General features: G+C 43.3%; 1 protein-coding gene across 9 annotated transcripts in view; it reads right to left on the bottom strand.

The window, feature by feature from the left end:
• The window catches only part of uacab (uveal autoantigen with coiled-coil domains and ankyrin repeats b), a 68,398-nt gene that overhangs the window by 25,570 nt on the left and 15,436 nt on the right, over nucleotides 1–27,392 (bottom strand). For 5 of the 9 annotated variants that reach the window (XM_061760158.1, XM_061760182.1, XM_061760210.1 and 2 more), the window contains exons 2-4: nucleotides 13,784–13,914; nucleotides 7,368–7,456; nucleotides 5,806–5,870 (exon numbers count right to left, since the gene is read on the bottom strand). In XM_061760158.1, coding sequence (XP_061616142.1) covers nucleotides 5,806–5,870; nucleotides 7,368–7,456; nucleotides 13,784–13,914 — 285 coding nt within the window. Of the gene's footprint in view, nucleotides 1–2,682; nucleotides 2,804–5,805; nucleotides 5,871–7,367; nucleotides 7,457–13,783; nucleotides 13,915–14,188; nucleotides 15,749–27,392 lie in introns of those variants that run through there. The other 4 variants (XM_061760172.1, XM_061760199.1, XM_061760189.1 and 1 more) reach the window with 4 other exon arrangements.

The following is a 27,392-nucleotide window of genomic DNA, read 5'->3' as shown; positions in this document are numbered from 1 at the left end:
TATGCCCAAAGCATATTGAAAACAATCCCCAAAAAATTTACATAGATAAAACAAAAGAAAATTTACCATGTGAACATCCTTAATACACTGTAAAAGATTAAGACCATGTACCAGGATCTCCTGCTTCCATGCGGTCCCGTTTCTGACCCACAATCCTACAGTTCAATCTCAAATCAGACCAGGGTCATGCAACCATTTTATTTTTTTTTTCCCCAAAATATGTCCTGACATGAAAAGAATTTAAATATCACATGCACTCAAATCTATTTTGTATTCTATAGCATGTGAAACATAATACATTTACATAAGCAATGAAATCTGTCTCATAACCAGTTTGAGACACTCTTCTGAAATAACAATTGTGCTCAACATACCTTTTATTTTGCTACTATTCATAATGAATGATTTTCATCTATGTGAGACACTGATCACAATGATTTTTCACAATTATCATTAATGATTTAACAAGGAAGGAAACTATTAAAAATAAAACGTTTACATTTTCAAACGATCTTAAACAATACGCAATTCAGTGCTTTACAGCTACATAAAATTACAAAAAGGAAAATGTAATCATTCCATAAAACAAAAATATTAATGAATTAATATTAATATAGGGTCCAGCACGCCCGTGACCCTAGTGAGGAAAAGCAGTACAGAAAATGGATGGATGGATATTACATATCATGAAATAATTACATTACACACCAGGAACTATTTGTATTCATGTACAGAATTATGATACAATTTCCTAACAGAATCTGCAGGTGGCAGTAGTGCATTAAAACATTTATGGCACATTCTACCCATGCAATATACTGTATTATCAAACAGCCGCTCTACTCCCCTGTAGTTGCTGCAGAGAATTTGCCAATAGCATCTATTTTGGGTGATTGGCAGTGAAATGTGAGGCAGCTAGAATGTAAAGTTAGGTCAAGAGGGGCCATGATACTATGCCGAAGACATTTCAGTCAGCAACTTTAGTCACCAGAAGACATAATGTTCCACTGTGGTGAAGAGGACCTGCTATGACAGCCATCAGGTCAAAAGTAGGCCTAATCCCATATGCACTATAAAAATCCACTTCTCTCTGGCAACAAGGGACAAAAATGAGCATCATGCTCAAATGACCATGGGGCGGCAGGGGTTTAGGTTAGGTTAGCAGGGGGAGGTGCCGTGAGAGCATCTGGGGGGGTATATCCTAGACGACAATGATTAAGTTAGACTGTGGTGGTTGAGACTGAGATCGCTGGCATCGGGCTGCTATATCTGGAGCGATGACGGCACCCAAAATGGACAGCAGGGCTGTAAGGCTTGTCAACACTTTGGAAATCAACAGACCATGACCTCTGTTAAATCACTACCATGTGAGAAAGAGAGGTTTAAGAGGTGGGGAGCCACATTTGTATGACCGAATAATGATGTAGCCTCATTGTAACAACATACAGTGCCGTGAAAAAGTGTTAGGCACCCTTCTCAAATTCTTATTTTTGCATAGTTTCCCCAATGTAATCTTTAAGATCATCAAACTAATGTAAATATCAGACAAATATAAACCAAGTGAAGTTAAAATGCTGTTTTAAATGGTGATTATTAAGGAAAAAAACTATTCAAAGTTACCTCGCGGGAGTGCTGGAGCCTATCCCAGCTATCATCGGGCAGGAGGCGGGGTACACCCTGAACTGGTTGCCAGCCAATCGCAGGGCACATACAAAAAAACAACCATTCCCACTCACAGTCACACCTACGGGCAATTTAGAGTCTCCAATTAACGCATGTTTTTGGGATGTGGGAGGAAACCGGAGTGCCCGGAGAAAACCCACGCAGGCACGGGGAGAACATGCAAACTCCACACAGGCGGGGCCGGGGATTGAACCCGGGTCCTCAGAACTGTGGGGCTGACGCTCTAACCAGTCGCTCACCGTGCCGCCGGCTAATAAATTTTTTTTGTTAATTTTCACTTAACACACCCAAGCCTAATTAGCTTCAATCAAGAAACCACTTATACTGAATCTTTCCAGACAAAATTGTGTAGGTGTGAATGTGAGTGCGACTGGTTATTTGTTTGTATGTGCCCTGCGATTGGCTGGTGACCAGTTCAGGGTGTACCCCGCCTCCTGCCCGAAGATAGCTGGGATAGGCTCCAGCACTCCCGTGACCCTTGTGAGGATAAACGGCTCAGAAAATGGATGGATGGACATATCAGTCTGGAAAGGGTTACAAAGCAATTTTCTAAAGCTTTAGGATTTCAGCGAACCACAATGAGAGCCATTATCATCACATGGAAAATCAAGAAACAGTGGTGAACCTTCCCAGGAGTGGCCGGCCTACAAAGATTACCCTGAGAGAACAGCAAGGAGACCACAAAGGAACTTAAGACAACTTTTAAAGAACTGCAGGCCTCCCTTGCCTCAGTTAAGGTCCGTGTTCATGACACAACAGTAAAGAAGATACTGGGCAAAAATGGCATCCATGGCAGAGATCCAAGGCGAAAACCACTGCTGACCAAAAACAACAAAGGCGTGCCTTACTTTTGAAAAAAAAAAAAAAAAAAAAAAAGAAATAAATAAATCATCTGAATGAAGACTTTTGGGAGAATATTATATGGACTGAGGAGATTAAAGTTTTGTTTTTTGGAAGGTGTGTGTCTGTGTAGTGTGATGTTCTTGGGCTGCTTTTCACCTTCAGGACCTGGACAATTTGCGGTGATTGATGGAACCTGAATTCAGTTCTTTAACGGAAAATCCTGGAGGAGAATGTTCAGCCATCAGTTTGTGACCTCAAGCTGAACCGCACTTGGGTTCTGCAGCAGGATAACAATCCAAAACACAACAGCAAGTCAACTTCTGAATGTCATAAATAAACAAAATGAAGGTTTTGGAGTGGCTTTGTCAAAGTCCATACTTGAATCTGATTGAAATGCAGTGGCAGGACCTTAAAAAGGCTGCTCATGCTCGAAAACCCTCCATTTTTGCTGAATTCAAACAATTCTGCAAGGAAGAGTGGGCCACAATATCTCCACAGAGAAATGAAAGACTCATTGCCATTCATAGAAAACGCTTGATTTCAGTTGTTGGTGCTGAGGCTGTCCCAACCAGTTCTTAGGTTTAAGGGGCCATTTCTTTTTCACACAAGGCCCGGTAATGTTGAACAGTATTTCCCTTAATAAATTAACTCACCATTTAACAATAGCATTTTAAGTTCACTTGGGTTACACTTGTCTGATATTTACATTTGTTTGATGAGCTTAAACATTAAAGTGGGGAAACTATGCAAAATTATTAGAACTTTAGAAGGTGGCCAATACTTTTTCATGACACTGTAATTGCTTCAGTACAATTAACCAACAGTGGGAAGTTGAGTTTTTTTGGCAAGAATTATTTATAAGAGTTGACAGGAAGGCCTCACTGTCAATAATACACATAATATTATGCATATACAGTAACCAACACACAAGACATCAGCAGCCACAACAAACACTAGATGTACTACCATACATCTGTACAGAGAAATTAAATTCAGTGCAAAAGCTAAATCAAAAACTTAATTACAAAACAAAAATGCTTTCTTTTGATGCTTTTTTGAAAGGTATTAATTTCTCTGTATGCTTATTATTCTTGCTGAGTTAACAGTGCTGAATAATTGCACTGCATTGTAAATGATTTACGTGTCTCGGCCTGTCACGATAATGACTATATCGACTTATCGTTTGACAAACAAAATGGACACGATAGTTTTTCCGGACTTGTTAAATTGTCATTGTTGGGGTGAACCGCCGTGCGGATAACACAGTGAACTGACAGAGTTGGACAGCTTTGTCAATAAACGCTAATGGGCTCAATGCCGGCGAAATGGTACACTCCTGCCGGTCGTGGCTCCGTTCAATACTCCAAAGCCTTGCTCCATGGCCGCTGCATAGATTCATTCAACAGAGATACTAAAGGGATAATTAACTGTTTGTTGTATTTGCTAGCTCGTGAGCCAACAAGCTAGCCCGCAAGCCAACAAGCTAGCCTGCGAGCCATCAAGTTAAGCGGCTAAACAGCTAGCTCCGTGACGATGTCGTTTAAAACATCAGCGCTTCGCTCCGAGTTGTTGTGTGTGTTAGTCCCCAGTAACACAAACACGGGTACGTTAACAGTTTATTAAGCATAACCTCAGTGGCACACGTTATTCGGCCAGTAGTTGACTACAGCAAACAAACATATAGTATATTTGATTGACAGGTGAAGGGGTCATTTTCAGCTGACCAACCACACTGGGTATACATGGAGACTTTTTTGTCACTGAAATCATTCTGATTGAAGATCTCTGATCAACTATTTACATGTGACGTGATCTATTCCGTTTGGGTGTATAAACGTACACTGCATTTAATCGAAAAGCAGCTGTGCAACATGCACACGTCGTTGTAAACGTCACATCATTTATCAAGATGGAGGTCTGTCGTATCTTCAGCACAGTAGTTGGGTTTGGTTTTATGTTTATTTGAAAAACGCTTGATAAAAACCACTTAGTAGTGAAATCAAGTTCTCCGTCTCATACGAGGTCCGTCGGGAGGCGCCATATTTACACCATGCGTAAATGAAACGTCACTGCGCATTTACATCGAGACGCAGCATGCACAGATAGCTTTTCCTGGCTCTATTCCCAATGATTTAAAATTGAAAATCAATCAATCAATCAGATATGCAAACACAAAAGGCATCAAAAAGGTGACCAAAAATAAAAAATAAAAATAAATAAACCTTGTCGGGGGAGTCTTTTAATGATATTATGGACCGTACATAATGAAATCCCTAAATTCCTTGCAATTGTACGTTGAGGAACATTGTCCTTAAACTGTTTGACTAATTTCTCACACACTTGTTCACAAAGAGGTGAACCTTGCCCCATCTTTGCTTGTGAATGACTGAGCAATTCAGGGAAGCTCCTTTTATACCCAATAATGGCACCCACCTGTTCCCAATTAGCCTGTTCACCTGTGGGATGTTCCAAACAGGTGTTTGATGAGCATTCCTCAACTTTCTCAGTCTTTTTTGCCACCTGTCCCAACTTTTTTGGAACGTGTTGCAGCCATAAAATTCTAAGTTAATGATTATTTGCTAAGAACAATCAAGTTTATCAGTTAGAACATTAAATATCTTGTCTTTGTAGTGTATTCAATTAAATATAGGTTGAACATGATTTGCAAATAATTGTATTCTGTTTTTATTTATGTTTAACACAACGTCCCAACATCATTGGAATTGGGGTTGTACATCTGTGCGTGGATGGTGGATGTGTGGAATTGATCTAGCTGCCAGCGTTCTAGGAGTAAGATACAGCGACAGAACACCCCCACGCCCCTTCCAGGAAAAACTCTTCGGATCTGTACGATTCACGTAAATGGCTTATTTTTTTAGTTCAAAACGGCGAATTTCACCGAAAGGAGACTAATTTGCATGTATGGTAAATAAATAAATCAATAATAAGGGTGGGCCTTACTTTCATGATTTCAGAGGCATTAAAAACACAATTATAGCGTTTATCGTGATAGTTTTTGGGAAAATACTGTATATCGTCTTAAAGATTTAATAATCGTGACAGGCCTATCCGTATCGTTAATTATTAGCAATACCTCTGGGCTATGGTTGTATCAATCAAAATCTTAAGGCACATGTGGTGATCTTTTTGGATTGTGTAGGTGTACCCAGTTAAGTGACTAGTGAGAGAACGTCAATTGGAAAAGGAGTGAACTGTCAAAAACTTATTTTTCCAACAGATTATACAAATGAAGACAGAAGAATACCAAATTGACACTACCTGAAGGAGTTTTTGCACACACAGCGAATGTCCATTTCTGGAAGCCAGATGAAGAGCATTTTTACCTACAAGTGTTAAATCAGAAAAAGGAAAATAATGTTAAACCACCATGAGGAATTGTTCTGTTGTAGAAATACCCTTAAAATATTTTCAGAGCTGCAGTCATTTCTTTGGTTCACAGTTCTACAGTGGAACCTCGGGTTACGAGCGACGAGCGTCTACAAACAATTCGGGTTATGTACAATTTTTTTTATAAAGCCTACCTGTAATTACGCATTATTTTTGGTTTGCGAACGGTCTTGATATGGACAAACGTTGTGCTTCTACACGCGCTGCAAGACAATAATTGACTCTATGAATAACGCTTGGATGGAAGCTGAAAGGTAGTTGTCTGCTCCAAGGAGGAAATCTGTTCCAGGCGGAAGTTCCTCCTCCACATCCTCGATCATCAAATCACAAATCTAACCAATCTGTTTCTGATTGACGTAAAACAAAGTCAGGAAATAATTTTATTTCCATCAAAAATACTAATTACAGTAAGAACATTTTGGATTTCAAACAGGGTCACAGAACCAATTAACTTCAGAACCTGAGGCTCCGCTGTAGTGTGTTTAATCACAAACTAAGATGGAAAATAAGAGCAGACGTTCCCCTTGTCAATTCGACATTGCATGATATGGAGGAAAATAAAGGCTTCTTTTTTTTGAAAGTTTGCTGAAGTTCTCCTCCAAGTCGGGGGTGTCGCTACGGCTGGTATTGGCTAGGACACCATTGGGTGGAGTTTCTGCTGCATTTTTTTTTTTTTGCCATTTCCGGTAGCAGTTTTTACTTTTCTTTCAATAACAAGGAACAAAGCAACAACAATGGCGACCGCGACAGAACAAATTAACCTAGATGACCAGATGATACGTTTAATTATGCTGCAAAATCGATCGAGAAGGCAGCAACGTAGATGGTATGTCAAACCAATGGGCACGCTGGTACGTCATCACAGCATGTGACTAAAACGGACCAATCACGAGAGATGATCTCCGCGGCGTTCTACGCGCAGCAGCTATTTTTGTCGGGTGCGCGGGAAGCTACGCAGGAGGTGCTGCGCGGGGCAATTCGTCGGTCACGTGATGCAATGCGGGCGTTGTCGGCCGCGCGACCGCGGGAGTATAGAGGCCTTAATAAGAGGAACCTTTATGAGGATATAGCAACACTTTGCAGTGCTATGCTGCGTGCTTATTTTTTTTGCTAACTGTCACAGTAGATAACTTTGGACAAGGTTGAGAGTGGAAAATGGTTTTATGATGCACTGGAGTCATTAAAGATCCTTTAAGAAGGCAGTACAGAAACAAGAGGCTCACATTAACCCTCTGGAAAGCTGACATACACATCAGCCCAGAGGAGGTCCTGGATCTGTGTGGCGCCCTGGGCAACGGCCAGCAAATGCTTGGCCGATTGTCAACGCCGGTGGGGTTGGGGGAAGAACGATTGCTAACGGAGATTTGAATGCCGAATGTCCCCCCCCCCCCCGTACAGAAGTAGTGTATTGGTGTCATAGAGCAGGGACTCACCAGTGGCATCAGTTGCAGTGACATCAGCACTGTGTGACAGGATGAGATTGAGACAGTCCAAGTGTCCTCGTGTCGCAGCCAGATGAAACCTTGAAAATACAGGAAGATATGATCTGTGATGAAGCCATGGACACAAGGAAGATGACCTGACAGCTGTCACTTTCAATGTGTGAAGTACAATGTGTATAATGTTCTGTCCTTTATTATCAGGCCTGTGAACCCTTATTGTTTTCAGTTGTTCTCATTTTGTGGTACGAAATATTATTCTGGAGGAATACAGTGATAATGATTCCAAAATGATGAGACCATTTTCCTCGAAAATCCACAAGTCTTCCATGTCTTTATTCACCAATTTAGACTTAAAGATTAGTGACCCTCTGCAAATGATTTAACCCAAAGCAGCAAAGTGACCACTGGCCGCTCTGCAAAACATTCGTTGTGTGTAAACTGACCTCAGTCCGTAACGCATCAAGTCACATGAATCTGTTTATACACTAACCCCAAGGTATCTGCCAAGGCGACAGCATGGCTGTCACCTCAACACCCATGTGAGTATTAAAAGCAGTGATGATGGCCCAGAGAGGCTGGTTCTTGGGGGAGCACTGGAGGGTCCCCACCTCAAAGAGTAAACACCTCAGAAACAGAAACTAGTTTTTTTATTTTTTGGGGGGGGGCGGGGTGGGTCTGAGTCATTTGACTCCACAGAAGAATGTTAAGACACCACAGTGCTGCCGAGAATGTTAATAACTGAACATAAAGATATATATAAAAGTTGAAAACTGATGCATGATGCTACCCAACAAACCTGCTCCATAAAACGGTTAAAAATAATTCTGGGATTCAAAACCGCATATTCAGTAGTGTCATTTCATCATCCCAATTGCTATTTGAGCATCTTTAAGGTTGGCAGTGTATATGATATGGTGGCTATTTTTAGATTGTGGACAGAGACTGGTTAACCACAGTAACTACTGTAGCGAAACCTGTCTTAGAAAATGTCTAATGTTTATTATGTTTGTTTTTTCAACTTCCATATTACCTTCACATGGGTCTCGCAAAGCTCTGATTTATGAAACGTCAAAATATTTGTATTTTCTTTTTTTTTTTCTTAAGAGGAGACCAAAGCAGAACTAACTGGAGAAATATGCAACATGTTAAGTAACCTAAACGACTAAAATGTTGCTCCCCCATGCCTAGAATGCTACAGCATTCACACAATGTGGAAGAACAGGGATGTAAGATTATTAAATGAATAAATATGAAAAAATGTCAAAGTTAAAATAACATAATACAAAAATTATCTCCGGGTGGTTGGGGGGGTTAGCTGTTACTGCAGCACAACAGATTATTTAAAAAGTAACAGTAAGGAAATTGATTGATATATGTACAGAAATTAAACAGATTAAACTGGAGAGAAAGAGAGAAAGGAAAGAGAAAAAGAAAGAAAAAAAAATTCCCTGCAGACTTGTTTTAATTCAGTAACAATTTCAAGCATGAATGGGGTGGCTGTGGCTCAGTTGGTAGAGCCGGGCGTCCTGTGACCGAAGGGTCGACATTTCGAATCTCTGCTGTTGAAGTGTCCTTGGGCAAGACACTGAACCCCAAATTGCTCATACTGGGCCTGACAGTGACTTGCGTCGCAGCAGCCGCACTTTAGTCTATGAATGTGTGCGTAAATGGTTGAATGTGTGAGCATCCGGAAAGTGCTTTTGGCACCGTGATGGTGTAGTTAAAGCGCTATATAAGTGTAAATTTACCATTTACCATGAACAGCCTTTTTAAGGTCGTGCCACAGCATTTCAATGGGATTCCAGTCCGATCTTTGACTAGGCCACTTCAAAAGCTTCATTTTGTTTATTTTAAACCATTCAGAAGCGCACCACTCAACGCACTATACTTTGAAACAGTCCGGACTTTGACTATAGGCCACTTCAAAACCTTCATTTTGTTTATTTTAAGCCATTCAGAAGTTGACTTGCTGGTGTGTTTTGGATGGTTATCCTGTTGCAGAGTCCATGTGCGCTTCAGCTTGAGGTCACGAACATTTTCCTTTCGGATTTTATGGTAAAGAGCAGAATTCATGGATCAATACATCACAGCAACTCCTCCAGGTCCTGAAAGAGTGGGCACCCAGAGACCTTCACACTACCACCACCACGTTAGACTGTTGTGTTCTTTTTCAGAAATCCTGTGTTACATTTACACCAGATGTAGCGAGACACAAACCTTCCACCTTTCGTCTCGTTAGGCCATAGAATATTCTCCAGAAGTGTCGGGAATCATTCCTTTTTTGCAAAAGTAAGCTCAGCCTTTATTTTCTTTTTGGTCAGCAATGGTTTTTGCCTTGGAACTCTCCCATTGATACCATTTTTACCCAGCCTCTATCTTGTTGTTAAGTCATGAACAATGACCTTAACTGAGGCAAGGGAAGCCTGAAGTTCTTTTGATGTTGTCTTGGGTTCCTTTGTGAAGTTCACCACTGTTCCATGTTTTCTCTATTTGAGGATAATAGCTCTCACCATGGTTCGCTGGAAAACTAAAGCTCTAGAATTGGCTTTGTAACCCTTTCCTGACAGATAGATGTCAATTTATTTCTCAACTGTTCTTGAATTTCTTTGATTGTGGCATTTTGTTTCTGATTTTCTAGATCTTTTGGCTGACTTCATTTGGTCAAATAGGCATTGTATATCTCGGAAACTATGTCGTTATTCAGTTAGCGCTACATTTTCCCGTTCTTTTTTGATGCGCCTGGGCTTGCACAATTTTATCTACGCGCATTCTCCCATCCAGACCCGTGACACACCAACAGTGCGTAACCGTAATTTGTGCACATTCACCAAACAGGCGTGATTCAATGAAATCGAAGGCTGGTAAACCAAGACTTAATGCTGCTGCTGCACACCTACCAACGGGGCCGAACACAATTGAACTGTCGCGCAAGTGTGCGTAGTTTGGCAACTGTTTTCATGAGTGGCCGATCAGTCGGCCACTGCTTTTGGACACCGTCGCAATGTAACAGCTTACAGCCAATCAAAATACACACAAGCTTTCACTCACACTGAAAATACATTTGCAGGTGTTACGCAAGCAAGACACCAAACGGACGCTGCGCCGCCCCCAAGCCAAATAATTAACATATATAAAGCATCAAATATTGTGTTCTACATCAATACTTAACTATATTCATAATGTATGATGTGCCTGTGGATGAAAAAGCGAAGCTTGTGACCAAAATGTGCCAAACGGCACGTACCGCGCTGGGTACGTTCAAATGAATGTCCCATTATTATTTTAAGAGTAAGCAAGACTTCTTTAAAATATCCACACTCACACTTTTCACTTTTCGCGTGAAATGTGAACAAATGTGTTAAAGTACAATATACTGTCTATCCATCATCAAACGCGTATACAGGCTCACTATTCAGGGCGTCCATATATCCAATCACTCAATGTGTGGGGGTCACGTCGGCGACTCATATTTTTATCCGATGGTCCAGTCCAATTGGGTTCGACCTCATCGCGCAGTGTGCGGCAGGCCTTATGAATGTCACTGAAATCAATTTGAAAAATATAGCACAGTTTAAATATGAAAATACCTTACGTAGCAGATGTGTCGTCGCCAATCAGGATGTGCACCACTCCTTAACGCACTACACTTTGAAACAGACCATGTTTTGTTTTTTTTGTTCTGTAGGAAATAAATCCATCCAGGCGTCCATCCATTTTCTGAGCCGCTTATCCTCACAAGGGTCGCGGGAGTGGTGGAGCCTATCCCAGCTATCATCGGGCAGGAGGCGGGGTACACCCTGAACTGGTTTCCAGCCAATCGCAGGGCACACATAAACAAACAACCATTCGCTCTCACATTCACACCTACGGGCAATTTAGTGTCTACAATTAACCTACCACACATGTTTTTGGGATGTGGGAGGAAACGGAGTGCCCGGAGAAAACCCACGCAGGCACGGGGAGAACATGCAAACTCCACACAGGCGGGGATGGGGATTGAACCCCGGTCCTCAGAACTGTGAGGCATATACTCTAACCAGAATAAAACATAAATCCAATATGCGTAATTTAATTAGAATACTGTTCTTATTGAATGCATGTTAAGTCCATCAATAAAAAAAGGGGTGTGGCTGCCGTTCTATACATCAGCAGTGTGCAACATTCCTTGCACCACAGACCAGGTGAGTTACTTTAACAGAGACATATTTTGACGACCGGCTTGGAACAGAAGAATAAAAACAAATGATTAAATATCCAACTGACCACTGCGCCATTACGATGACTGTAGCTGTTGTAATAGTGGGAGCCCACCTCTTTGATAATAAAAAAAAAAAAAAAAACTCCAAGACGCTAGCAGCATGCCTGAAGCGGAAGGGCTTCTCGCAAAGGTGAAAAAAGTCTGCTGGTGCTGTTATTTTAACCAATAAATATCATGGCTAAAACACTATAATAGCCGGCTCACAATGCCTCTTTGATCAGCTCATAATAGGTAGGGACACATTACATCTACGTTCAGGTGTTGGTGTAATGTATCCCTACCTTTAAAAAGTAGGGACACATTAGGCTGTTGGGCAATCAGCAAATGTCGGTGAGCGTCATCGGCCTGGTTTGTCCAAAACTGTCAGCACGGGTCAGCCGTCGCTGGGCCTTCGCTGGGCCGTCGCCGCGCCGTTAACTAAATCCATACTTAACATGCAATATGATGTTTCACCTTCACAGGCCGCTGGACTTTATACAGCCTCTGGAATACGTAAGAGGAAAAGTGCTTAAGTCCACCAAAGAATGCAGTCTGTTTGCACGCAGGGCCAGATTTGAAAGAACGCCTACAATTCAGGGTTGCTCCACCCAGAGTGCGTATCTGGCATGAGGGTGCGGAAATGACAGATTTGAGTGGACGGGAGAAAGCGTGCACCCAGAAAAGCGTGCAGCTGCACGCCTTTTCTGACTCAACCACACGGGCTGAATATGGCCCCAAGTCTTTAATTCAATGTTGACTTCGATGACTACACTGGCATATGAGGTTGAACAAGTGAGCATCTCAAGTGCTGTCAAAATGATTTCAGCAGCTGACTACTTGTCAGCATGCGATCACATCTGCACTTTTTAAAGCAGGTGTAGCAAATTAGCCAGCTAATGCCATGGTAGGCATTAACTTCATTTATTTAGCTGGACACCTAAATTCATTACTTCGACACAATGCTAATCCAGCACTATGAAAATTTCATTGATGGGTTAGCAGTTTGTAATTAGTTTCCCACATAGAGAAGTCATTAATAACCACCAGTCACCATTCTACATTCTTTCCTGGCTTTTGCAGCAGCCAGAAATCCATAGACATGTATGTCTGTGTGTGGCATACTGAGCTAAATGTAGACTTGCTGAGTAGCAGTTGTGGGTTTTTTTGTTTTTGTTTTGGGCAGACCAAGAAACAGTATGATCTCTTTTCTTAGATCTTAATCCAGCATCCAGGGTACTGCATTTAGTCCCAATGAATTCCAGCACATTACAATGAGAAATTTGAGAAAAGCATACTACTGTAAATATTTTAATGTTTTGTGCAATAGTGCCCAAAAAGCATTGTAGATAGATGGCTGGAAATTGTTGTAGGATTAGAGGCTCTAAAGAGATAAACTATTTAAGTCTTTTTCACAATGTAACTGAAAAACGCCAGTGATTGCCAGAATATATTGGTGATGAAATTGCTTCCATTTCATGAAACATGGAGCTAAAGTTCTTCTGGCTTTCTTTGCAGAAAACTGGGAGGCTTCCACAAAAAAAATGTAACCATGTGAAATATGGTCATTCACAATGGCAACTGATCCCAATAATAGATTCCATCTGAGTCAAAACTTCTGTCTGTCTTGATGTAGTGAACACCACAACATATTCAAATCAGAATTTTTGGCCAGTCATTTCCTGTGAGAACTATCTAAACAGCGCATGGACCGTGTGGTCAAGCCTCAAGAGGCCACAAACATTCTTTAAACCAACCCTTAGACTGACCTCCAGAGGCAATTGGCCATTTAAAGGGACATGTTGGATATATAACACGCTGTACTAGTGTTCAACAGTAATGTGAAAAAGTAAGGGAGTTGGAAAAAGGTTTAATGTTGAGGTGTGAAACGTCCTCCATAACCGTGAGGATTCTATTGCCAGTTTTAGAGGGACAAAAAGGGAATAAAGCCTTGAGGTCATAAAGAACAGTATCGAACTATTTCTGAGTAAGGAGCTGAGAAAAGTTTTTTTTTTTTTTTTTTTTAATCCATATTAAAGAGGGAGCTAGAAAAACTTGGTCTGATTATGTTGAACATTGAAAGTTTTTTGTAAAGCATCTGTTTCAGTATGTCAGCACACTGACTGGGTATGAGCTCGTTTGAGTATGGAAGTGTGTATGTCTGTTTACTTACGCAGACCGTCCCTCCACATCAAGCTTGGTTGGGATGATACCCTTCTTGCTTAAAACAGAAACCGCCTTGTCCACTTCCCCACGTTCCACTGCCTTCATCAGCCGATCATCGTACTTGTTCCAGTCAGTGTTCTGACAATGACAACAAAAAAACTATCAGATACATAGTCTAGGAGAATTATTGATTGAAATGATCAGAGATTAGGAACTATGAATTTGCTTGTAATGAATTTTATGTAAAAGAAGAATTGTGTGCTGAATTCGGTTGCCAACAAACAACCGAAAGTAAACATACTATGAATAATTTTGCCATTTACCATCAAATAGTTAAATCACGGCGTTATTTTAAAGAGGAATGAAACAAAACCTAAAGCAGCAATTACAAGTTGTTCTTAGAAAGAAGTACCTACAAAGTGCATGGAGGTGCATTTCAGCCAGCGGCTCATCTTGGGTGAGTGGAGCTGGTCCTTGCACCGTGCTACCGAAAAGGTTGCCAGTGTTACGGTTTTAAAAAACAAAAATGGAGGGGGAAAACTATAAAAATCTCCTCAATGCACTCAACCAGTGAGTGCAGCAAAAAAAATAAAAAAAATTTAAAAAAGCGTTCGGAACGGAGGTCCTCTTATAAAAGGCTCATCCCTCTGGAGTTTTCTTCATTTGAGGAATATTCAAGCATTTCTGGGTTCCTTACAGGCTCTACCTGTAAATTCAACACTGCACAGCAGTCGATTCCTTAAGGGAGGATAAGAAAGAGTAGAAAAGGAGGAAAGAAACTGAGGTGGAGAAGCAGTAGGGCCAGCCCCTGCCAGCCTTGGGACCTGCCCTGGCCAGCAACTGCAACTCCTCCTCGGGGTGGAAAGTCAACTCAGCTTGGCTACTTCTCAACTCTACCAAATGTCTTCCGCTGCACTTGTCTAAATCTTACATTGAGTTGCCTTACTCAGTTTTCCTTTGGAAAGTCTCTCTCCTCTTGTCCGGACTGCTTTCAGTCTGTCTGCAGACACTGGAAGTAAGCTGCTTATTAAGAGAGCCTCTCCCTTTCCCAGCTTCTTTTCACTGTCAGTGGTCTCATGCGTCTTAAACCCAAAACAAATGGCAAGGTCAGTCAAGCTCAATGGGGTAAACATGTGAGCTCTCCAGTTTAAATTATCACCCCCTCCCTGGTAAATAGCAATGGTGCAGACAGCCTGCAGACTGGCTACCACTTTTTTTGACTTGCAAACCTTTCTATAGTGACTGATTGGAAGACAGGAGCCAAGAATACATTCTTCACATTACTGCACCATGAGTAATGGCTGTAGTCTCCACTCCCAGCACGAGGGAAGGCCATCCAAAAGACACTGCTTACATTACCACCCCCACCGTACCCCTTACTTGTTTCCATCTGAAAATAATCATCTCAGAGGGGGATTAGGGTTTGCACATTTAAAGGTGTCCTGGCATTGATACTCATAGTATATTAGTTGGGCAAAGGCTGCTGTTGACCCGTCAATCTAAAGAGTGAGATGCTTTTACAAAGCCCTGTGATCTGAGTTCCACGGTAGCAAGGTTATAAGTCAGCCTTTTTAAAACCAGTTGTCTGAGACTGCAGCTCAGTCACATACTAATACCACCACAGACAGAGTTCAGAGTTCACTTGATTTACATGAAAAGTCACATGTAAAATAAGAGTGAAAAAGACAAGGGGAGTATTCAACGGACAGAATTTTCAGGTCAGAGTAGACTCGTGTTACTGGCCTCAGTTCAGGAGTGATGTAAACAGAGGAGCCCTGAAATCCACAAACATGCACGATCCTCCTCCGCATGACATGTCATATGAAGAAGTGGGTGTCAATTTACGAAAGCTGCTCACCCTAGCATGGAGACAAAGGTGCCAAAATGGCACCTAGCCACACGCCTCACTGTAAAGCACATCACAAAAATATCTAACACGGGTTGCTTGTGTGTGTATTTGTTTGTCAGTCTGTTTATGTACTAGATAATAATAGGGCTGTTAGCAAGCAAACAAAAAAACGAAACAAAAAAAACATTGAGCTACCAGGAGAACTGGCGATATAGACAAATACAACACACATTTTCAGAAATCTTGCACCACATGATATCCATTCATTACGGACTATGGACACAAACTGGTGACATCAGAGCAATTTCTCAGGACCACATCCGATTTTTTTGTGGAAAAATCGACCACCCCAAAATGAGGATGAGGAGAGCCAACTGCAATCATGGCAAGCAGAGGAGATAGTGAAGTTTTTTTTTTGGCATTTTCGGAAACCATAACAGGGTGTACTATGGGCCAAAACTAAGACCTCTCTCTCGCAGAGACGTCGTCGACACTGCCGAGACTGATCAGTTGCAGTGACTCTGGGACCCGGGAGACCAAACTTGCGCTCTTACCAGAAAGATGTCTGGGAGATGTCTCCAGACAACGTGACAACCAATTCACCTGGAAGTCGTTGATATAGGCATATATACAGTATACATTGTATAATGTGACCCTCCAGCGCAAAAACGATCGGAAGTCCCACCGATCAGCTGTGCTTTGAGCTACATACATTTTCTAAAAAGCCAAAACTGATTTTCAATGATTTATATATTGTGGGAATTGGGTAACATTTGGTGACAATATGTCAATTTAAAGATCGGAAGGATTGTTTCAGCGTTAGCCTAGCAACAAGAATGTTTTGTTTACATCATGAGGGACTGCATGACGCTCTCTTTTTAGGTCATACGTGTAATGACATACCGTAATTTTATGTATAACGCGCACCCCCAAAGTTGTCCTCAAAATTCTGGAAAACCCTTCTACCTATGTATAATGCATTTTTACAATCCATGATTTTGCATATGATCAAAATATGAAGTATTATCTGTATTTTGTTAGTTTTTTTTCAAATAATTATTCTGACGTTAAGCACTTTATTTGAACACTTTTATTTCGTAAATTTGAAAGCACACAGTTATGCTCATATGTTCGATTACCCAGGCATAATTTGTAAGATGGGTACAATTCTTTAAAGAAAACAAGAAGGACCAGGCGAAACGCATTTCAAGCATTTCAGAAAAGCATTATCATTAAACAAAACATAAGCATAAAGAAATTGATGATGGTTGTTGTTCGGTCAGTTATATTTAAATTCTGCCAAGCTATGTAAACATATGAGCACAGCTGTACATATGTACCCGTGTCATATCAGAATCAGAATCAGAATCATCTTTATTTGCCAAGTATGTCCAAAACACACAAGGAATTTGTCTCCGGTAGTTGGAGCCGCTCTAGTACAACAGACAGTCAATTTACAGAACACTTTGGAGCCATAAAGACATTAACAAAAAACAACAATTGTGCAAAAAGATGCAGAGTCCTCAGTTCGAATGGCTAATATCGCAATAGTCCGGTGCAATGACCATTGTGCAAAGGGCACTGAGACTTCAAGGAGTGTATGCGGTTTAAAGTGACGAGTAGTGCGATAATCTGGGACAATGGTTGTGCAAATGTTACAGATACTCCTCAATCAGTGTGCAAATGGAGCAGATACTACTCTGGCATGAGTGGCCACTATATGCAAATAGTGCAGCACGGCGAGACAACTACAGTGAGTGCACGAGTAATACATAATACAGAAATGTGACAACGAACTCAAGTCAAAAAATTGCCAGCTTGTTGTAATGGAATTGTAAGTTAGCTGTTCAAGAAGTTGATTGCAAGAGGGAAGAAGCTGTTGGAATGTCTACTAGTTCTAGTTTGCATTGATCGGTAGCGCCTACCTGAGGGAAGGAGCTGGAAGAGCTGGTGACCAGGGTGGGGAGGGTCCGAGAGGATTTTGCACGCCCTTGTCTTAGTTCTGGCAGCGTGCAAGTCCTCAAGGGTGGGTAGGGGGGTACCGACAATCCTTTCAGCAGTTTTGATTGTCCGTTGCAGTCGGAGTTTGTCCTTTTTTGTAGCAGCACCAAACCAGACTGTGATGGAAGAACACAGGACTGATTCGATGACCGCTGTGTAGAACTGTCTCAGCAGCTCCGGTGGCAGGCCATGCTTTCTCAGAAGCCGCAGGAAGTACATCCTCTGCTGGGCCTTTTTGAGGACGGAGTTGATGTTGGTCGCCCACTTCAGGTCCTGGGAGATTCCCAGGAACTTGAAGGTCTCGACGGTTGACACAAGGCAGGTGGACAGCGTGAGGGGCAGCTGTGGCGAAGGATGCCTCCTGAAGTCCACGATCATCTCTACAGTCTTGAGCGTGTTCAGCTCCAGGTTGTGTCGGCCGCACCACAGCTCTAGCCGCTCCGCTTCCTGTCGATATGCAGACTCGTCACCGTCCTTGATGAGGCCGATGACAGTGGTGTCATCTGCAAACTTCAGGAGTTTGACAGTCGGGTTCGCTGAGGTGCAGTCGTTCGTGTAGAGAGAGAAGAGCAGCGGAGAGAGGACACAACCTTGGGGCGCCCCAGTGCTGATGCTGCGTGTGGATGAGGTGGCCTCCCCCAGCCTGACCTGCTGTGTCCTGCCCGTCAGAAAGCTGTAAATCCACTGGCAGATGGCAGGTGAGACGCTGAGCTGGAGAAGCTTGGATGAAAGGAGTTCAGGGATGATGGTGTTGAACGCTGAGCTGAAGTCCACGAACAGGATCCTCGCGTAGGTCCCTGCACTGTCGAGGTGTTCTAGGATGAAGTGCAGTCCCATGTTGACTGCATCATCCGCAGATCTGTTCGCTTGGTAGGCAAACTGCAGGGGGTCCAGCAGGGGACCTGTGACACTCTTGAGGTGGTCCAGCACAAGACGTTCAAAGGACTTCATGACCACAGATGTCAAAGCGACAGGCCTGTAGTCATTCAGACCCGAGATTGCAGGTTTCTTGGGGACTGGGATGATGGTGGAGCGTTTGAAGCAGGATGGAACTTCGCACATTTCCAGTGATCTGTTGAAGATCTGAGTGAAGACTGGCGCGAGCTGGTCCGCGCAGACTTTGAGGCAGGATGGAGACACGTGGTCCGGGCCTGCCGCTTTGTTAATCTTTTGTTGTTTGAAGATGCGTCTCACATCCTGTTCATGGATGGTTAACGCAGAGGTCAGAGGTGTGATTGTGGTCGCGGGTGCGGCCGGATTGGTGTGTGGTGTGAAACTGTCCTTTTCAAATCTGCAGTAGAAGGTATTCAAGTCGTTGGCTAGTGTGCTATTGTTCTCAGCTTGGGGGGATCGTCGCTTGTAATTAGTCAGCGACTGGAATGCATGCCAGACTGATTTAGAGTCGTTTGCGCTAAACTGTTTTTCCAACTTTGCTGTATAGATCCTCTTTGCAATGTTAATTTCTTTGGTCAGCTGGTTTCTAGCTCGATTATACAGGGCCCTGTCCCCGCTCTGATATGCGTCCTCCTTAGCTTGGCGAAGCTGCTTAAGTTTAGCAGTGAACCACGGCTTATTGTTGTTGAATGTGCGAAATGATTTTGTTGGAACACAGACCTCTTCACAGAAACTGATATAGGATGTAACAGTGTCCGTATATTCATCCAGGCTGCCAGCTGAATTTTCAAAGACACTCCAGTCTGTGCAGTCTAAGCAGCTTTGAAGTTCCATCTTGGCTTCATTTGTCCACTTTTTGACTGTTTTCACTGTAGGCTTCGCACATTTAAGTTCTTGCCTGTACGTCGGTATTAAGTGAATTAAGCAGTGATCAGACGAGCCCAAGGCTGCACGAGGTATAGCACGGTATGCGTTTTTTACCGTGGTGTAGCAGTGGTCTAAAGTATTATTTTCCCTGGTAGGACAGTCGATGTGCTGCTTGTATTTAGGGAGTTCGTGGTTGAGTTTAGCTTTGTTAAAGTCCCCAAGAATAATGAGGGGTGAGTCGGGGTGTTTTTTTTCAATTTCGTTGACTTGATCGGCGAGCGTTAGCAATGCGGCGTTCGTGTTAGCTTGAGGCGGAATATAGACGCCAGCGAAAATGAATGATGCGAACTCACGTGGCGAGTAGAATGGTTTACAATTTAAGAATAGCGACTCCAAATGCGGGCTGCAGTGTGTGCTGATCACCGTGACGTCCGTACACCATTTTTTCGTTGATATAGAGGCATATCCCACCGCCCTTTGTTTTCCCCGATGATTCCATGTCGCGGTCCGCTCGATGAATGTGGAAACCGGGAAGCATAATGCCGGCATCAGGTACAGCGTCGCAAAGCCAGGTCTCCGTGAAGCACATGGCCGCGGAACGTCCGAAGTCTTTACGTGTCTTTAACAGAAGATGAAGCTCGTCCATTTTGTTGGGTAGGGAGCGTACATTCGCGAGGTGGATCGACGGGAACGCCAATCTGTGTCCTCTCTTGCGGAGTTTCACCTGAATGCCGGCTCGCTTCCCTCTGTGGCGCCGCTTCCGTCTCCATGCGCCGAAAACCGCGGACGCCGCTCCGGTGAGTAACTCTGGGAAAAAACTGAGCGGATATTCGAAAGTTGGTGACAGAAAGTCTGGAGTAGACTCCTTGATGGTTAGCAGGTCTCCCCTTGTGTAAGTGAGTCGTGTAAGGTCTCCAAAGACGGACGAAAAACACAAAAACAAAGACAATACTAGAGAGCGCGTTACCGAGGCGACCACACTGGTAGGCGCCATCTTGCATTTCATATTGGAATGAAAGTGTAGGTAACACTTTTTTTATAACCACTAGGTGGCGGTGGCATTTTGGAATGAAAGTGTACACCTTTTCATAACCATTAAATGGCGGCATACATTTATAGAATGTGAAATTTTTTTTCCATGTTCCCCTATACCTATATATATATATATATATTACACGCACTATTGACTTCTGACAATTGTTTGGGGGGGGGGGATGCGCATTATACACGAGAAATTACGGTATATTTGAAATAAATCCGGGGCTGCATAGAACCCCAAGCTTTCTGGTGATAATACACATGCTTTCTTTTATTTTGTGCGTGGCAGCAGTTGATTAGTGTCGTTGATTTCCCGTCGTCAGACTTCTCAGAGATTTTGCTGTACCCTCTAAATAAAAGCTTTTTATTTTTTTAGGCATTAAGGTATGAAATTCACATTAATTCCAACTGGGAAGTAATCTATACTTATTTTTCTGGTGTTTGAATCATCTGAAAAATCTATCTTTTTCCATGCAACTTCCGATCAGTTTCATGCTGGAAGGTCACAAATAAATGCATAATTTATATGTATAATGTATGCATGTATACGTGCGTGTGTGTGTGTGTGTGGGTGTGTGTGGGTGTGCATTTTCAGTCATCAAATGAGGAAAAATACTTAACCTCCATAATACTGGGGCGATCATTGTGATATGGGTGATCAGGGTGACCTGGCCATTAGTAGAGATGTCCACATATATTTTGGTGACAACTGATTGCAGTTTTGTGACATTAAGGTATGAAAAAGTTTTTTCTCTATAGTGACCACATGTAGGAGTCTTGAATGAACGTTGGATTTCACCACGACTCCTTGGCGACCCGGCTAGTCTCCAGGAGACTACAGGAGAAGTCACAGAGACGTCTCCACAAGCTGCGGAGAGTGAAGACTATTGAAAACAGGTCATCAACTAGTCTCCAGGCCAGTGAGATCGGGGTCTAAGAATAAACATATTATATTGAGATTGTTCAAGTTGGGAACTTTACTAAATGCCCATTTAGTTATACTGGTGTATTAAAAACAATATACAGTGGAACCTTGATAAACCGGACCCCGATATAACGGATATCGGATAAAACAGACCGTCGGGACCAAACAGTGTGTCCCAGTTTCTTAGTTTCTATTTGTCACTTAAACTGCAGTTGACAAATTCTGTTAGTTCCAGAATTGGCCGTGGTTGTTTACTGGCACTGTAGCGCAATAAGAAGAGACACGCAGATATGTGTTTCTGGGTCATAGATAGCCAATATGACTATATCCAACTAGCAGTTGAAAATTAGGAAGTACCTATTCTTCGGGGCTCATGAAAGGGACTCACGTCAACAATGTCCACATAAACACACTTTTCAAACATTTTCAAGTTTGTTTTTATATTTATTTACAATAACTTTGTAATGTTAAAAAAAGAAAAGGCTTAAAACATTTTTAGGCCACAAGATAAATTTCCCAACGTACAGGCGTACGAGAGGGTAGACTCCCTCCGCCTTTGGGTGAGGGGACGGGTCCTGACTGTTGTTTGTGCCTATGCACCAAACAGAAGTTCAGAGTACCCACCCTTTTTGGAGTCCTTGGAGGGGGTGCTGGAGAGCGCTCCCGCTGGGGACTCCATCGTTCTGCTGGGGGACTTCAATGCTCTCGTGGGCAATGACAGTGAGACCCGGAAGGGCGTGATTGGGAGGAACGGCCCCCCCGATCAGAACCCGAGCGGTGTTCTGTTGTTGGACTTCTGTGCTCATCACGGCTAGTCCATAACGAACACCATGTTTAAGCATAAGGGTGTCCACACGTGCACTTGGCACCAGGACACCCTAGGTCGCAGTTCGATGATCGACTTTGTGGTCGTGTCATCGGACTTGCGGCCGCATGTCTTGGACACTCGGGTGAAGAGAGGGGCGGAGCTGTCAACTGATCACCACCTGGTGGTGAGTTGGCTCTAATGGTGGGGGAAGATGCCGGCCCGACGTGGCAGGCCCAAACGTATTGTGAGGGTCTGCTGGTAACATCTTGCGGAATCCCCGGTCAACTCCCACCTCCGACAGAACTTTGCTCATGTTCCGGGGGAGGCGAGGGACATCGACTCCGAGTGGACCATGTTCCATGCCTCCATTGCTGAGGCGGCCGACTGGAGCTGTGGCTGTAAGGTGGTTAGTGACTGTCGTGGCGGCAATCCCCGAACCCGTTGGTGGACACCAACAGTGAGGGATGCTGTCAAGCCGAAGGCCTTTTTGGCCTGTGGGACTCCTGAGGCAGCTGATGGGTACCGACTGGCCAAGCGGAATGCAGCTTTGGTGGTCGCTGAAGCAAAAACTCGGGCCTGGAGGAGTTCGGTGAGGCCATGGAGAAAGACTTGTGGACGGCTTCGAAGAAATTCTGGTCCACCATCCGGCGTCTCAGGAGGGGGAAGCAGTGCACCATCAACACTGTGTATAGTGGGGATAGGGCGCTGCTGACCTCGACTCGGGACGTTGTGAGCCGGTGGGGAGAATGCTTCGAAGACCTCCTCAATTCCACCGACACGCCTTCCCATGAGGGAGCAGAGTCTGGGTTCTCTGAGGCGGGCTCTCCTATCTCTGGGGTGGAGGTCACCGAGGTGGTTAAAAAGCTTCTCGGTGGCAAGGCCCCGAGGGTGGATGATGTTTGCCCGGAGTTCCTCAAGGCTCTGGATGTTGTAGGGCTGTCCTGGTTGACCCGCCACTGCAACAGTGCCTTTGGATTGGCAGACTGGGGTGGTGGCCCCCCTTTTTAAGTATCTTGGGGTCTTGTTCACAAGTGAGGGAAGAATGGAACGGGAAATCGACAGGCGGATCGGTGCAGCGTCTGCAGTGATGCGGACTTATTATCAATCCGTTGTGGTAAAGAAGGAGCTAAGCCAGAAGGCGAAGCTCTCGATTTACCGGTCGATCTACGTTCCTACCCTCACCTATGGTAGCTGTGGGTCGTGACTGAAAGAACAAGATCTCGGATACAAGCGGCCGAAATGAGTTTCCTCCTCAGGGTGTCTGGGCTCTCCATTAGAGATAGGGTGAGAAGCTCTGTCATCCGGGAGGATCTCAGAGTAGAGCCGCTGCTCCTCCACATCGAGAGGAGCCAGATGAGGTGGCTGGGGCATCTGTTTCGGATGCCTCCCGGATGCCTCCCTGGTGAGGTGTTCCGGGCACATCCCACCGGGAGGAGACCCCGGGGACGACCCAGGACATGCTGGAGAGACTACATCCTTCGGCTGGCCTGGGAACGCCTCGGGATCCCCCCGGAAGAGCTGGATGAAGTGGCTGGGGAGAGGGAAGTCTGGGCGTCCCTGCTAAAGCTTCTGCTTTCCGACCTGACCTCGGATAAGCGGTAGAAAATGGATGGATGGCTGGATGGATGGAAGATACATTTCGTGTAATAAGTTATATGGGTGCATATAGCCACAAAAAAAAAAAAAAAAAAATTATAATTTTTTTTTTTTTAATAAAAGTGCGCTTCAATGTACCGGACAATCGGCTAAAACGGACAACCCTCTCCCCCTATTAATCTGTTGTATCGAGATTCCACTGTACAGTACTGTGGTACCTTGACTCATGACTATTTGTTCCATGACTGGGCTTCTAACTCATTGTACTCATACCTCAAATTCTGCCTTGCAACACCAAGCGAAAATAAATAAAATCAGACCAGTGGCAGCATACTGAGAAACTACTTTCTGTGTGTTTCCATGATGTTTGTATCAAAGTATTGCGATTATTATTTTGTATTATCTATCGCACACAATATGAATTCTTAATGATTGCTATTGCCATTCGGACTAAAAACATTTTGGCATAACATGAAAAATGGATGCTGCCTCTTCAACTGTGAAGGAGAAGCACGTTCTATCATCATCCATCCATCCATTTTCTGAGCAACTTCTCACTAGGGTCGCGGGCGTGCTGGAGCCTATCCCAGCTATCATCGGGCGAGAGGCGGGGTACACCCTGAACTGGTTGCCAGCCAATCGCAGGGCACATACAAACAAACAACCATTCGCACTCACATTCACACCTACGGGCAATTTAGATTTGTCAATTAACCTACCACACGTTTTTGGGATGTGGGAGGAAACCGGAGTGCCCGGAGAAAACCCACGCAGGCACGGGGAGAACATGCAAACTCCACACAGGCGGGGCCGGGATTTGAACCCCGGTTCTGTGAGGCACCAGTCGTCCACTGTGCTGCCCAACTAACATCAAAATAGTTAAATACTGCTAAACCTTTTTTGAAGGGACAAGTAATGGTAACTTTTCACATTTCTATGTTAAAATTAAAGCTTTATACTTGCCTTGTTTGCATGCATCTAAAAGGTAACATCACCATAGGTAGTTGCTATTACAAGACAGTGACCTTGTAACATGTTAGTAATATCTGACACATGCAAGGTGTTTTAACTATTCACACACTTGTTCCCTGGGAATATTTCAGCGTACAGCCTGTCATTCTTAACTCGTATTATCAATAGAATTTACACAGATCTGATCTGCGTTATCGGCCGATAATTAGCATTTTATGCTGATTGGCTTCATGTCATAAGTCGCAGATACGATCAATGATGTCAGCGATCGGCTGCGCACGAGACATTTAACTCCGTGTCTTCGTCGCGTATGAATCCAAAAGCTAGTTTCTTTTTAGCCTTGTCACGTGTCTTGTTGCGCAGTACTGTAACTATCTGACGGCCAATAAAGTTTTTTCAATCTTGTCGGTGAAAAAACACGTCAGTGTGTCACTATTTTGCGGTGTCTCAGACAAACAACACGCAAGTTATTTGCAGTCTGTCCACAACTGAAGTACGTCGTGGGGAACGTCATGTAAATGCTTCAACACAACAAATTTGATCGAGCACTTGAAGAATGTACACGAGAAGCATGCCACGTTCAAGCAACGCGGCGTGGGGGGGGTGGGGTCAAACGGACAAACTCTGGACAATACCCGTCCATATAGCTGGGACAGTGAGAAAGTTAGAGTAAGCATGTCATAAACAGTATTTTATTAAAGTAATTTAATTGGAATAAATTAATTACAGTAAGTTAGCACCCATTATTTCTGTCAGTTGTAATGTTGATTTGACCTAAACTTATGTCAGTGACCAATCCTTGAATGCCCCCTAGAGGTCATTGGTGTTTTAACTTTGGTCTAAAATGCTAGAGAATAATTTGAGCTGGGACGAACGGACAACTCCAGCACGCCCGCAACCCTTGTGAGGATAAGCTGTTCCAAAAATGGATGGATGGATACAGTATACAGTACACAAGTATATACAATAAATGAACAAGTCATGTAAATAGACACATTGCTCCATCTTGTGATCGGATCGGTGATGTTTTTATTTATTTATTTATTTTTAAACTTGCTGATCGGCCCCAAAGATCCTGATCGTGTAAAGCCTAATTATCAACCCCTCAGTACAGACTAACTCGTCAAGCCACGTTGGTTTCCTGCTTCTCTCCCAGCTGAACTAATGGGTCTCTAATGTCTTGACTGATTAAATCACTGGCAACAAATAGAAAGCCAGTCATCTAATAACAGCCTACTGCCAGGACACAAGCACAAAGCTGGAGGCTAATATGTAAACTAACACTGTCAAACTACTGATGTTACAGATGTGGTTTCCCAAGGTTATGACGAAGGTGGTGAAAATGATCATAGTAGAATATGACATACTGTATCTATCTATTTTAGCTTTATGACGATGTTATGAAATGTCAAAGTCTAATGGGGGAAAGCTTGACAGCCCTTTGACAGTGTTAGCATTTCAGCTTTTTCAAGAAATATATTTTTATATTATAAATCACGTTGAAATACATTAAAATTTTTTCGGTGGGAGGATTTAAGGCTTTATTAGACCATACTGTACAAACACCTATTCCAATGAAGTTGGGATGTTGTGGAAAAACAAATACAATGGTTTGCAAATCCTTTTCAACCTATATTAAATTGAATAAACACCAAAGACAAAGATATTTAATGTTCAAACAAATGAACTTTTTTTGTTGCAAATATTTGCTCATTTTGAATTTGATGCCTGCAACACATTCCAAAAAAGCTGGGAAAATGTTTTTAAAATGCAGCGCGAGCAAAACTGAAATCGGTTGTACTTTATTGAAGTATTTAACAATGCACTCACGTTATTTTATGATCAATCCTCATCCACAAAACCATCAAAGTCCTCATCTTCTGTATCCGAAATGAACAACTGGGCAAGTGCGCCATCAATCACGCCAGGTTCCCTCTCGTACTCGTCGGAGTAAGTCTCGTTGCCGTGCGGCTCCTCAGAAATGATGCCGGCTTTTACAGTGCAAGCAGACACGTTAGTCCAAGCATCCACAATCCATTCGCAAATTGTGGCGTAACTCGCCCGGCGCTGCCTCCTAGTCTTAGTAAAGCTGTGTTCGCCATCTGTCATCCATCGCTCCCACGCTCCTCACAACTTCACTTTGAACGCCCTGTTTACACCGTCTTCTTGACATGGCGAAGCTCGTTTTCCTGCTTCCTCCACCTGAGAACCATGGATTCGTTGATCTTAAATTCTCTCGCGGCTGATCGATTCCCATGTTCCTCCGCGTAACTGATAGCTTGCAGTTTAAACTGTGCTGCGTAAGCGTGTCTCTTCGTAGGTGCCATTTTCTGGGGCCCTTAGCCAAACCGATGTTGTTTTGCACAATGCACACCCGGCACTATATACCTACTGGGGGTGTGCCTTTAGAGTCCTCTTTCACACGCACCCATTCCCCTTTCCTCTATATAAGCAGCGTGTCGGCAGGAAATGCTCCCAGTCAAGCGGAGCGCTCATCAAAGTCACACAACATTTACAGAATTTGGAACTCAGCGCACACATAAGGCGCGCCGCATTATAAGGCACTCAGTCCATTTTGGAGAAAATTTAAGACTTTTAAGTGCGCCTTATGGTCGTGAAAATACGGTACACTATCAAGTTGGCATAGCTTAAAGCCATGTTTAGAA

The sequence above is a fragment of the Phyllopteryx taeniolatus genome, chromosome 2 (genome assembly GCF_024500385.1).
Source record: "Phyllopteryx taeniolatus isolate TA_2022b chromosome 2, UOR_Ptae_1.2, whole genome shotgun sequence".
Classification (NCBI taxonomy): domain Eukaryota; kingdom Metazoa; phylum Chordata; class Actinopteri; order Syngnathiformes; family Syngnathidae; genus Phyllopteryx; species Phyllopteryx taeniolatus.
Note: the sequence above shows the minus strand (reverse complement) of the source record. Positions and strands in the feature narration are given on the sequence as shown.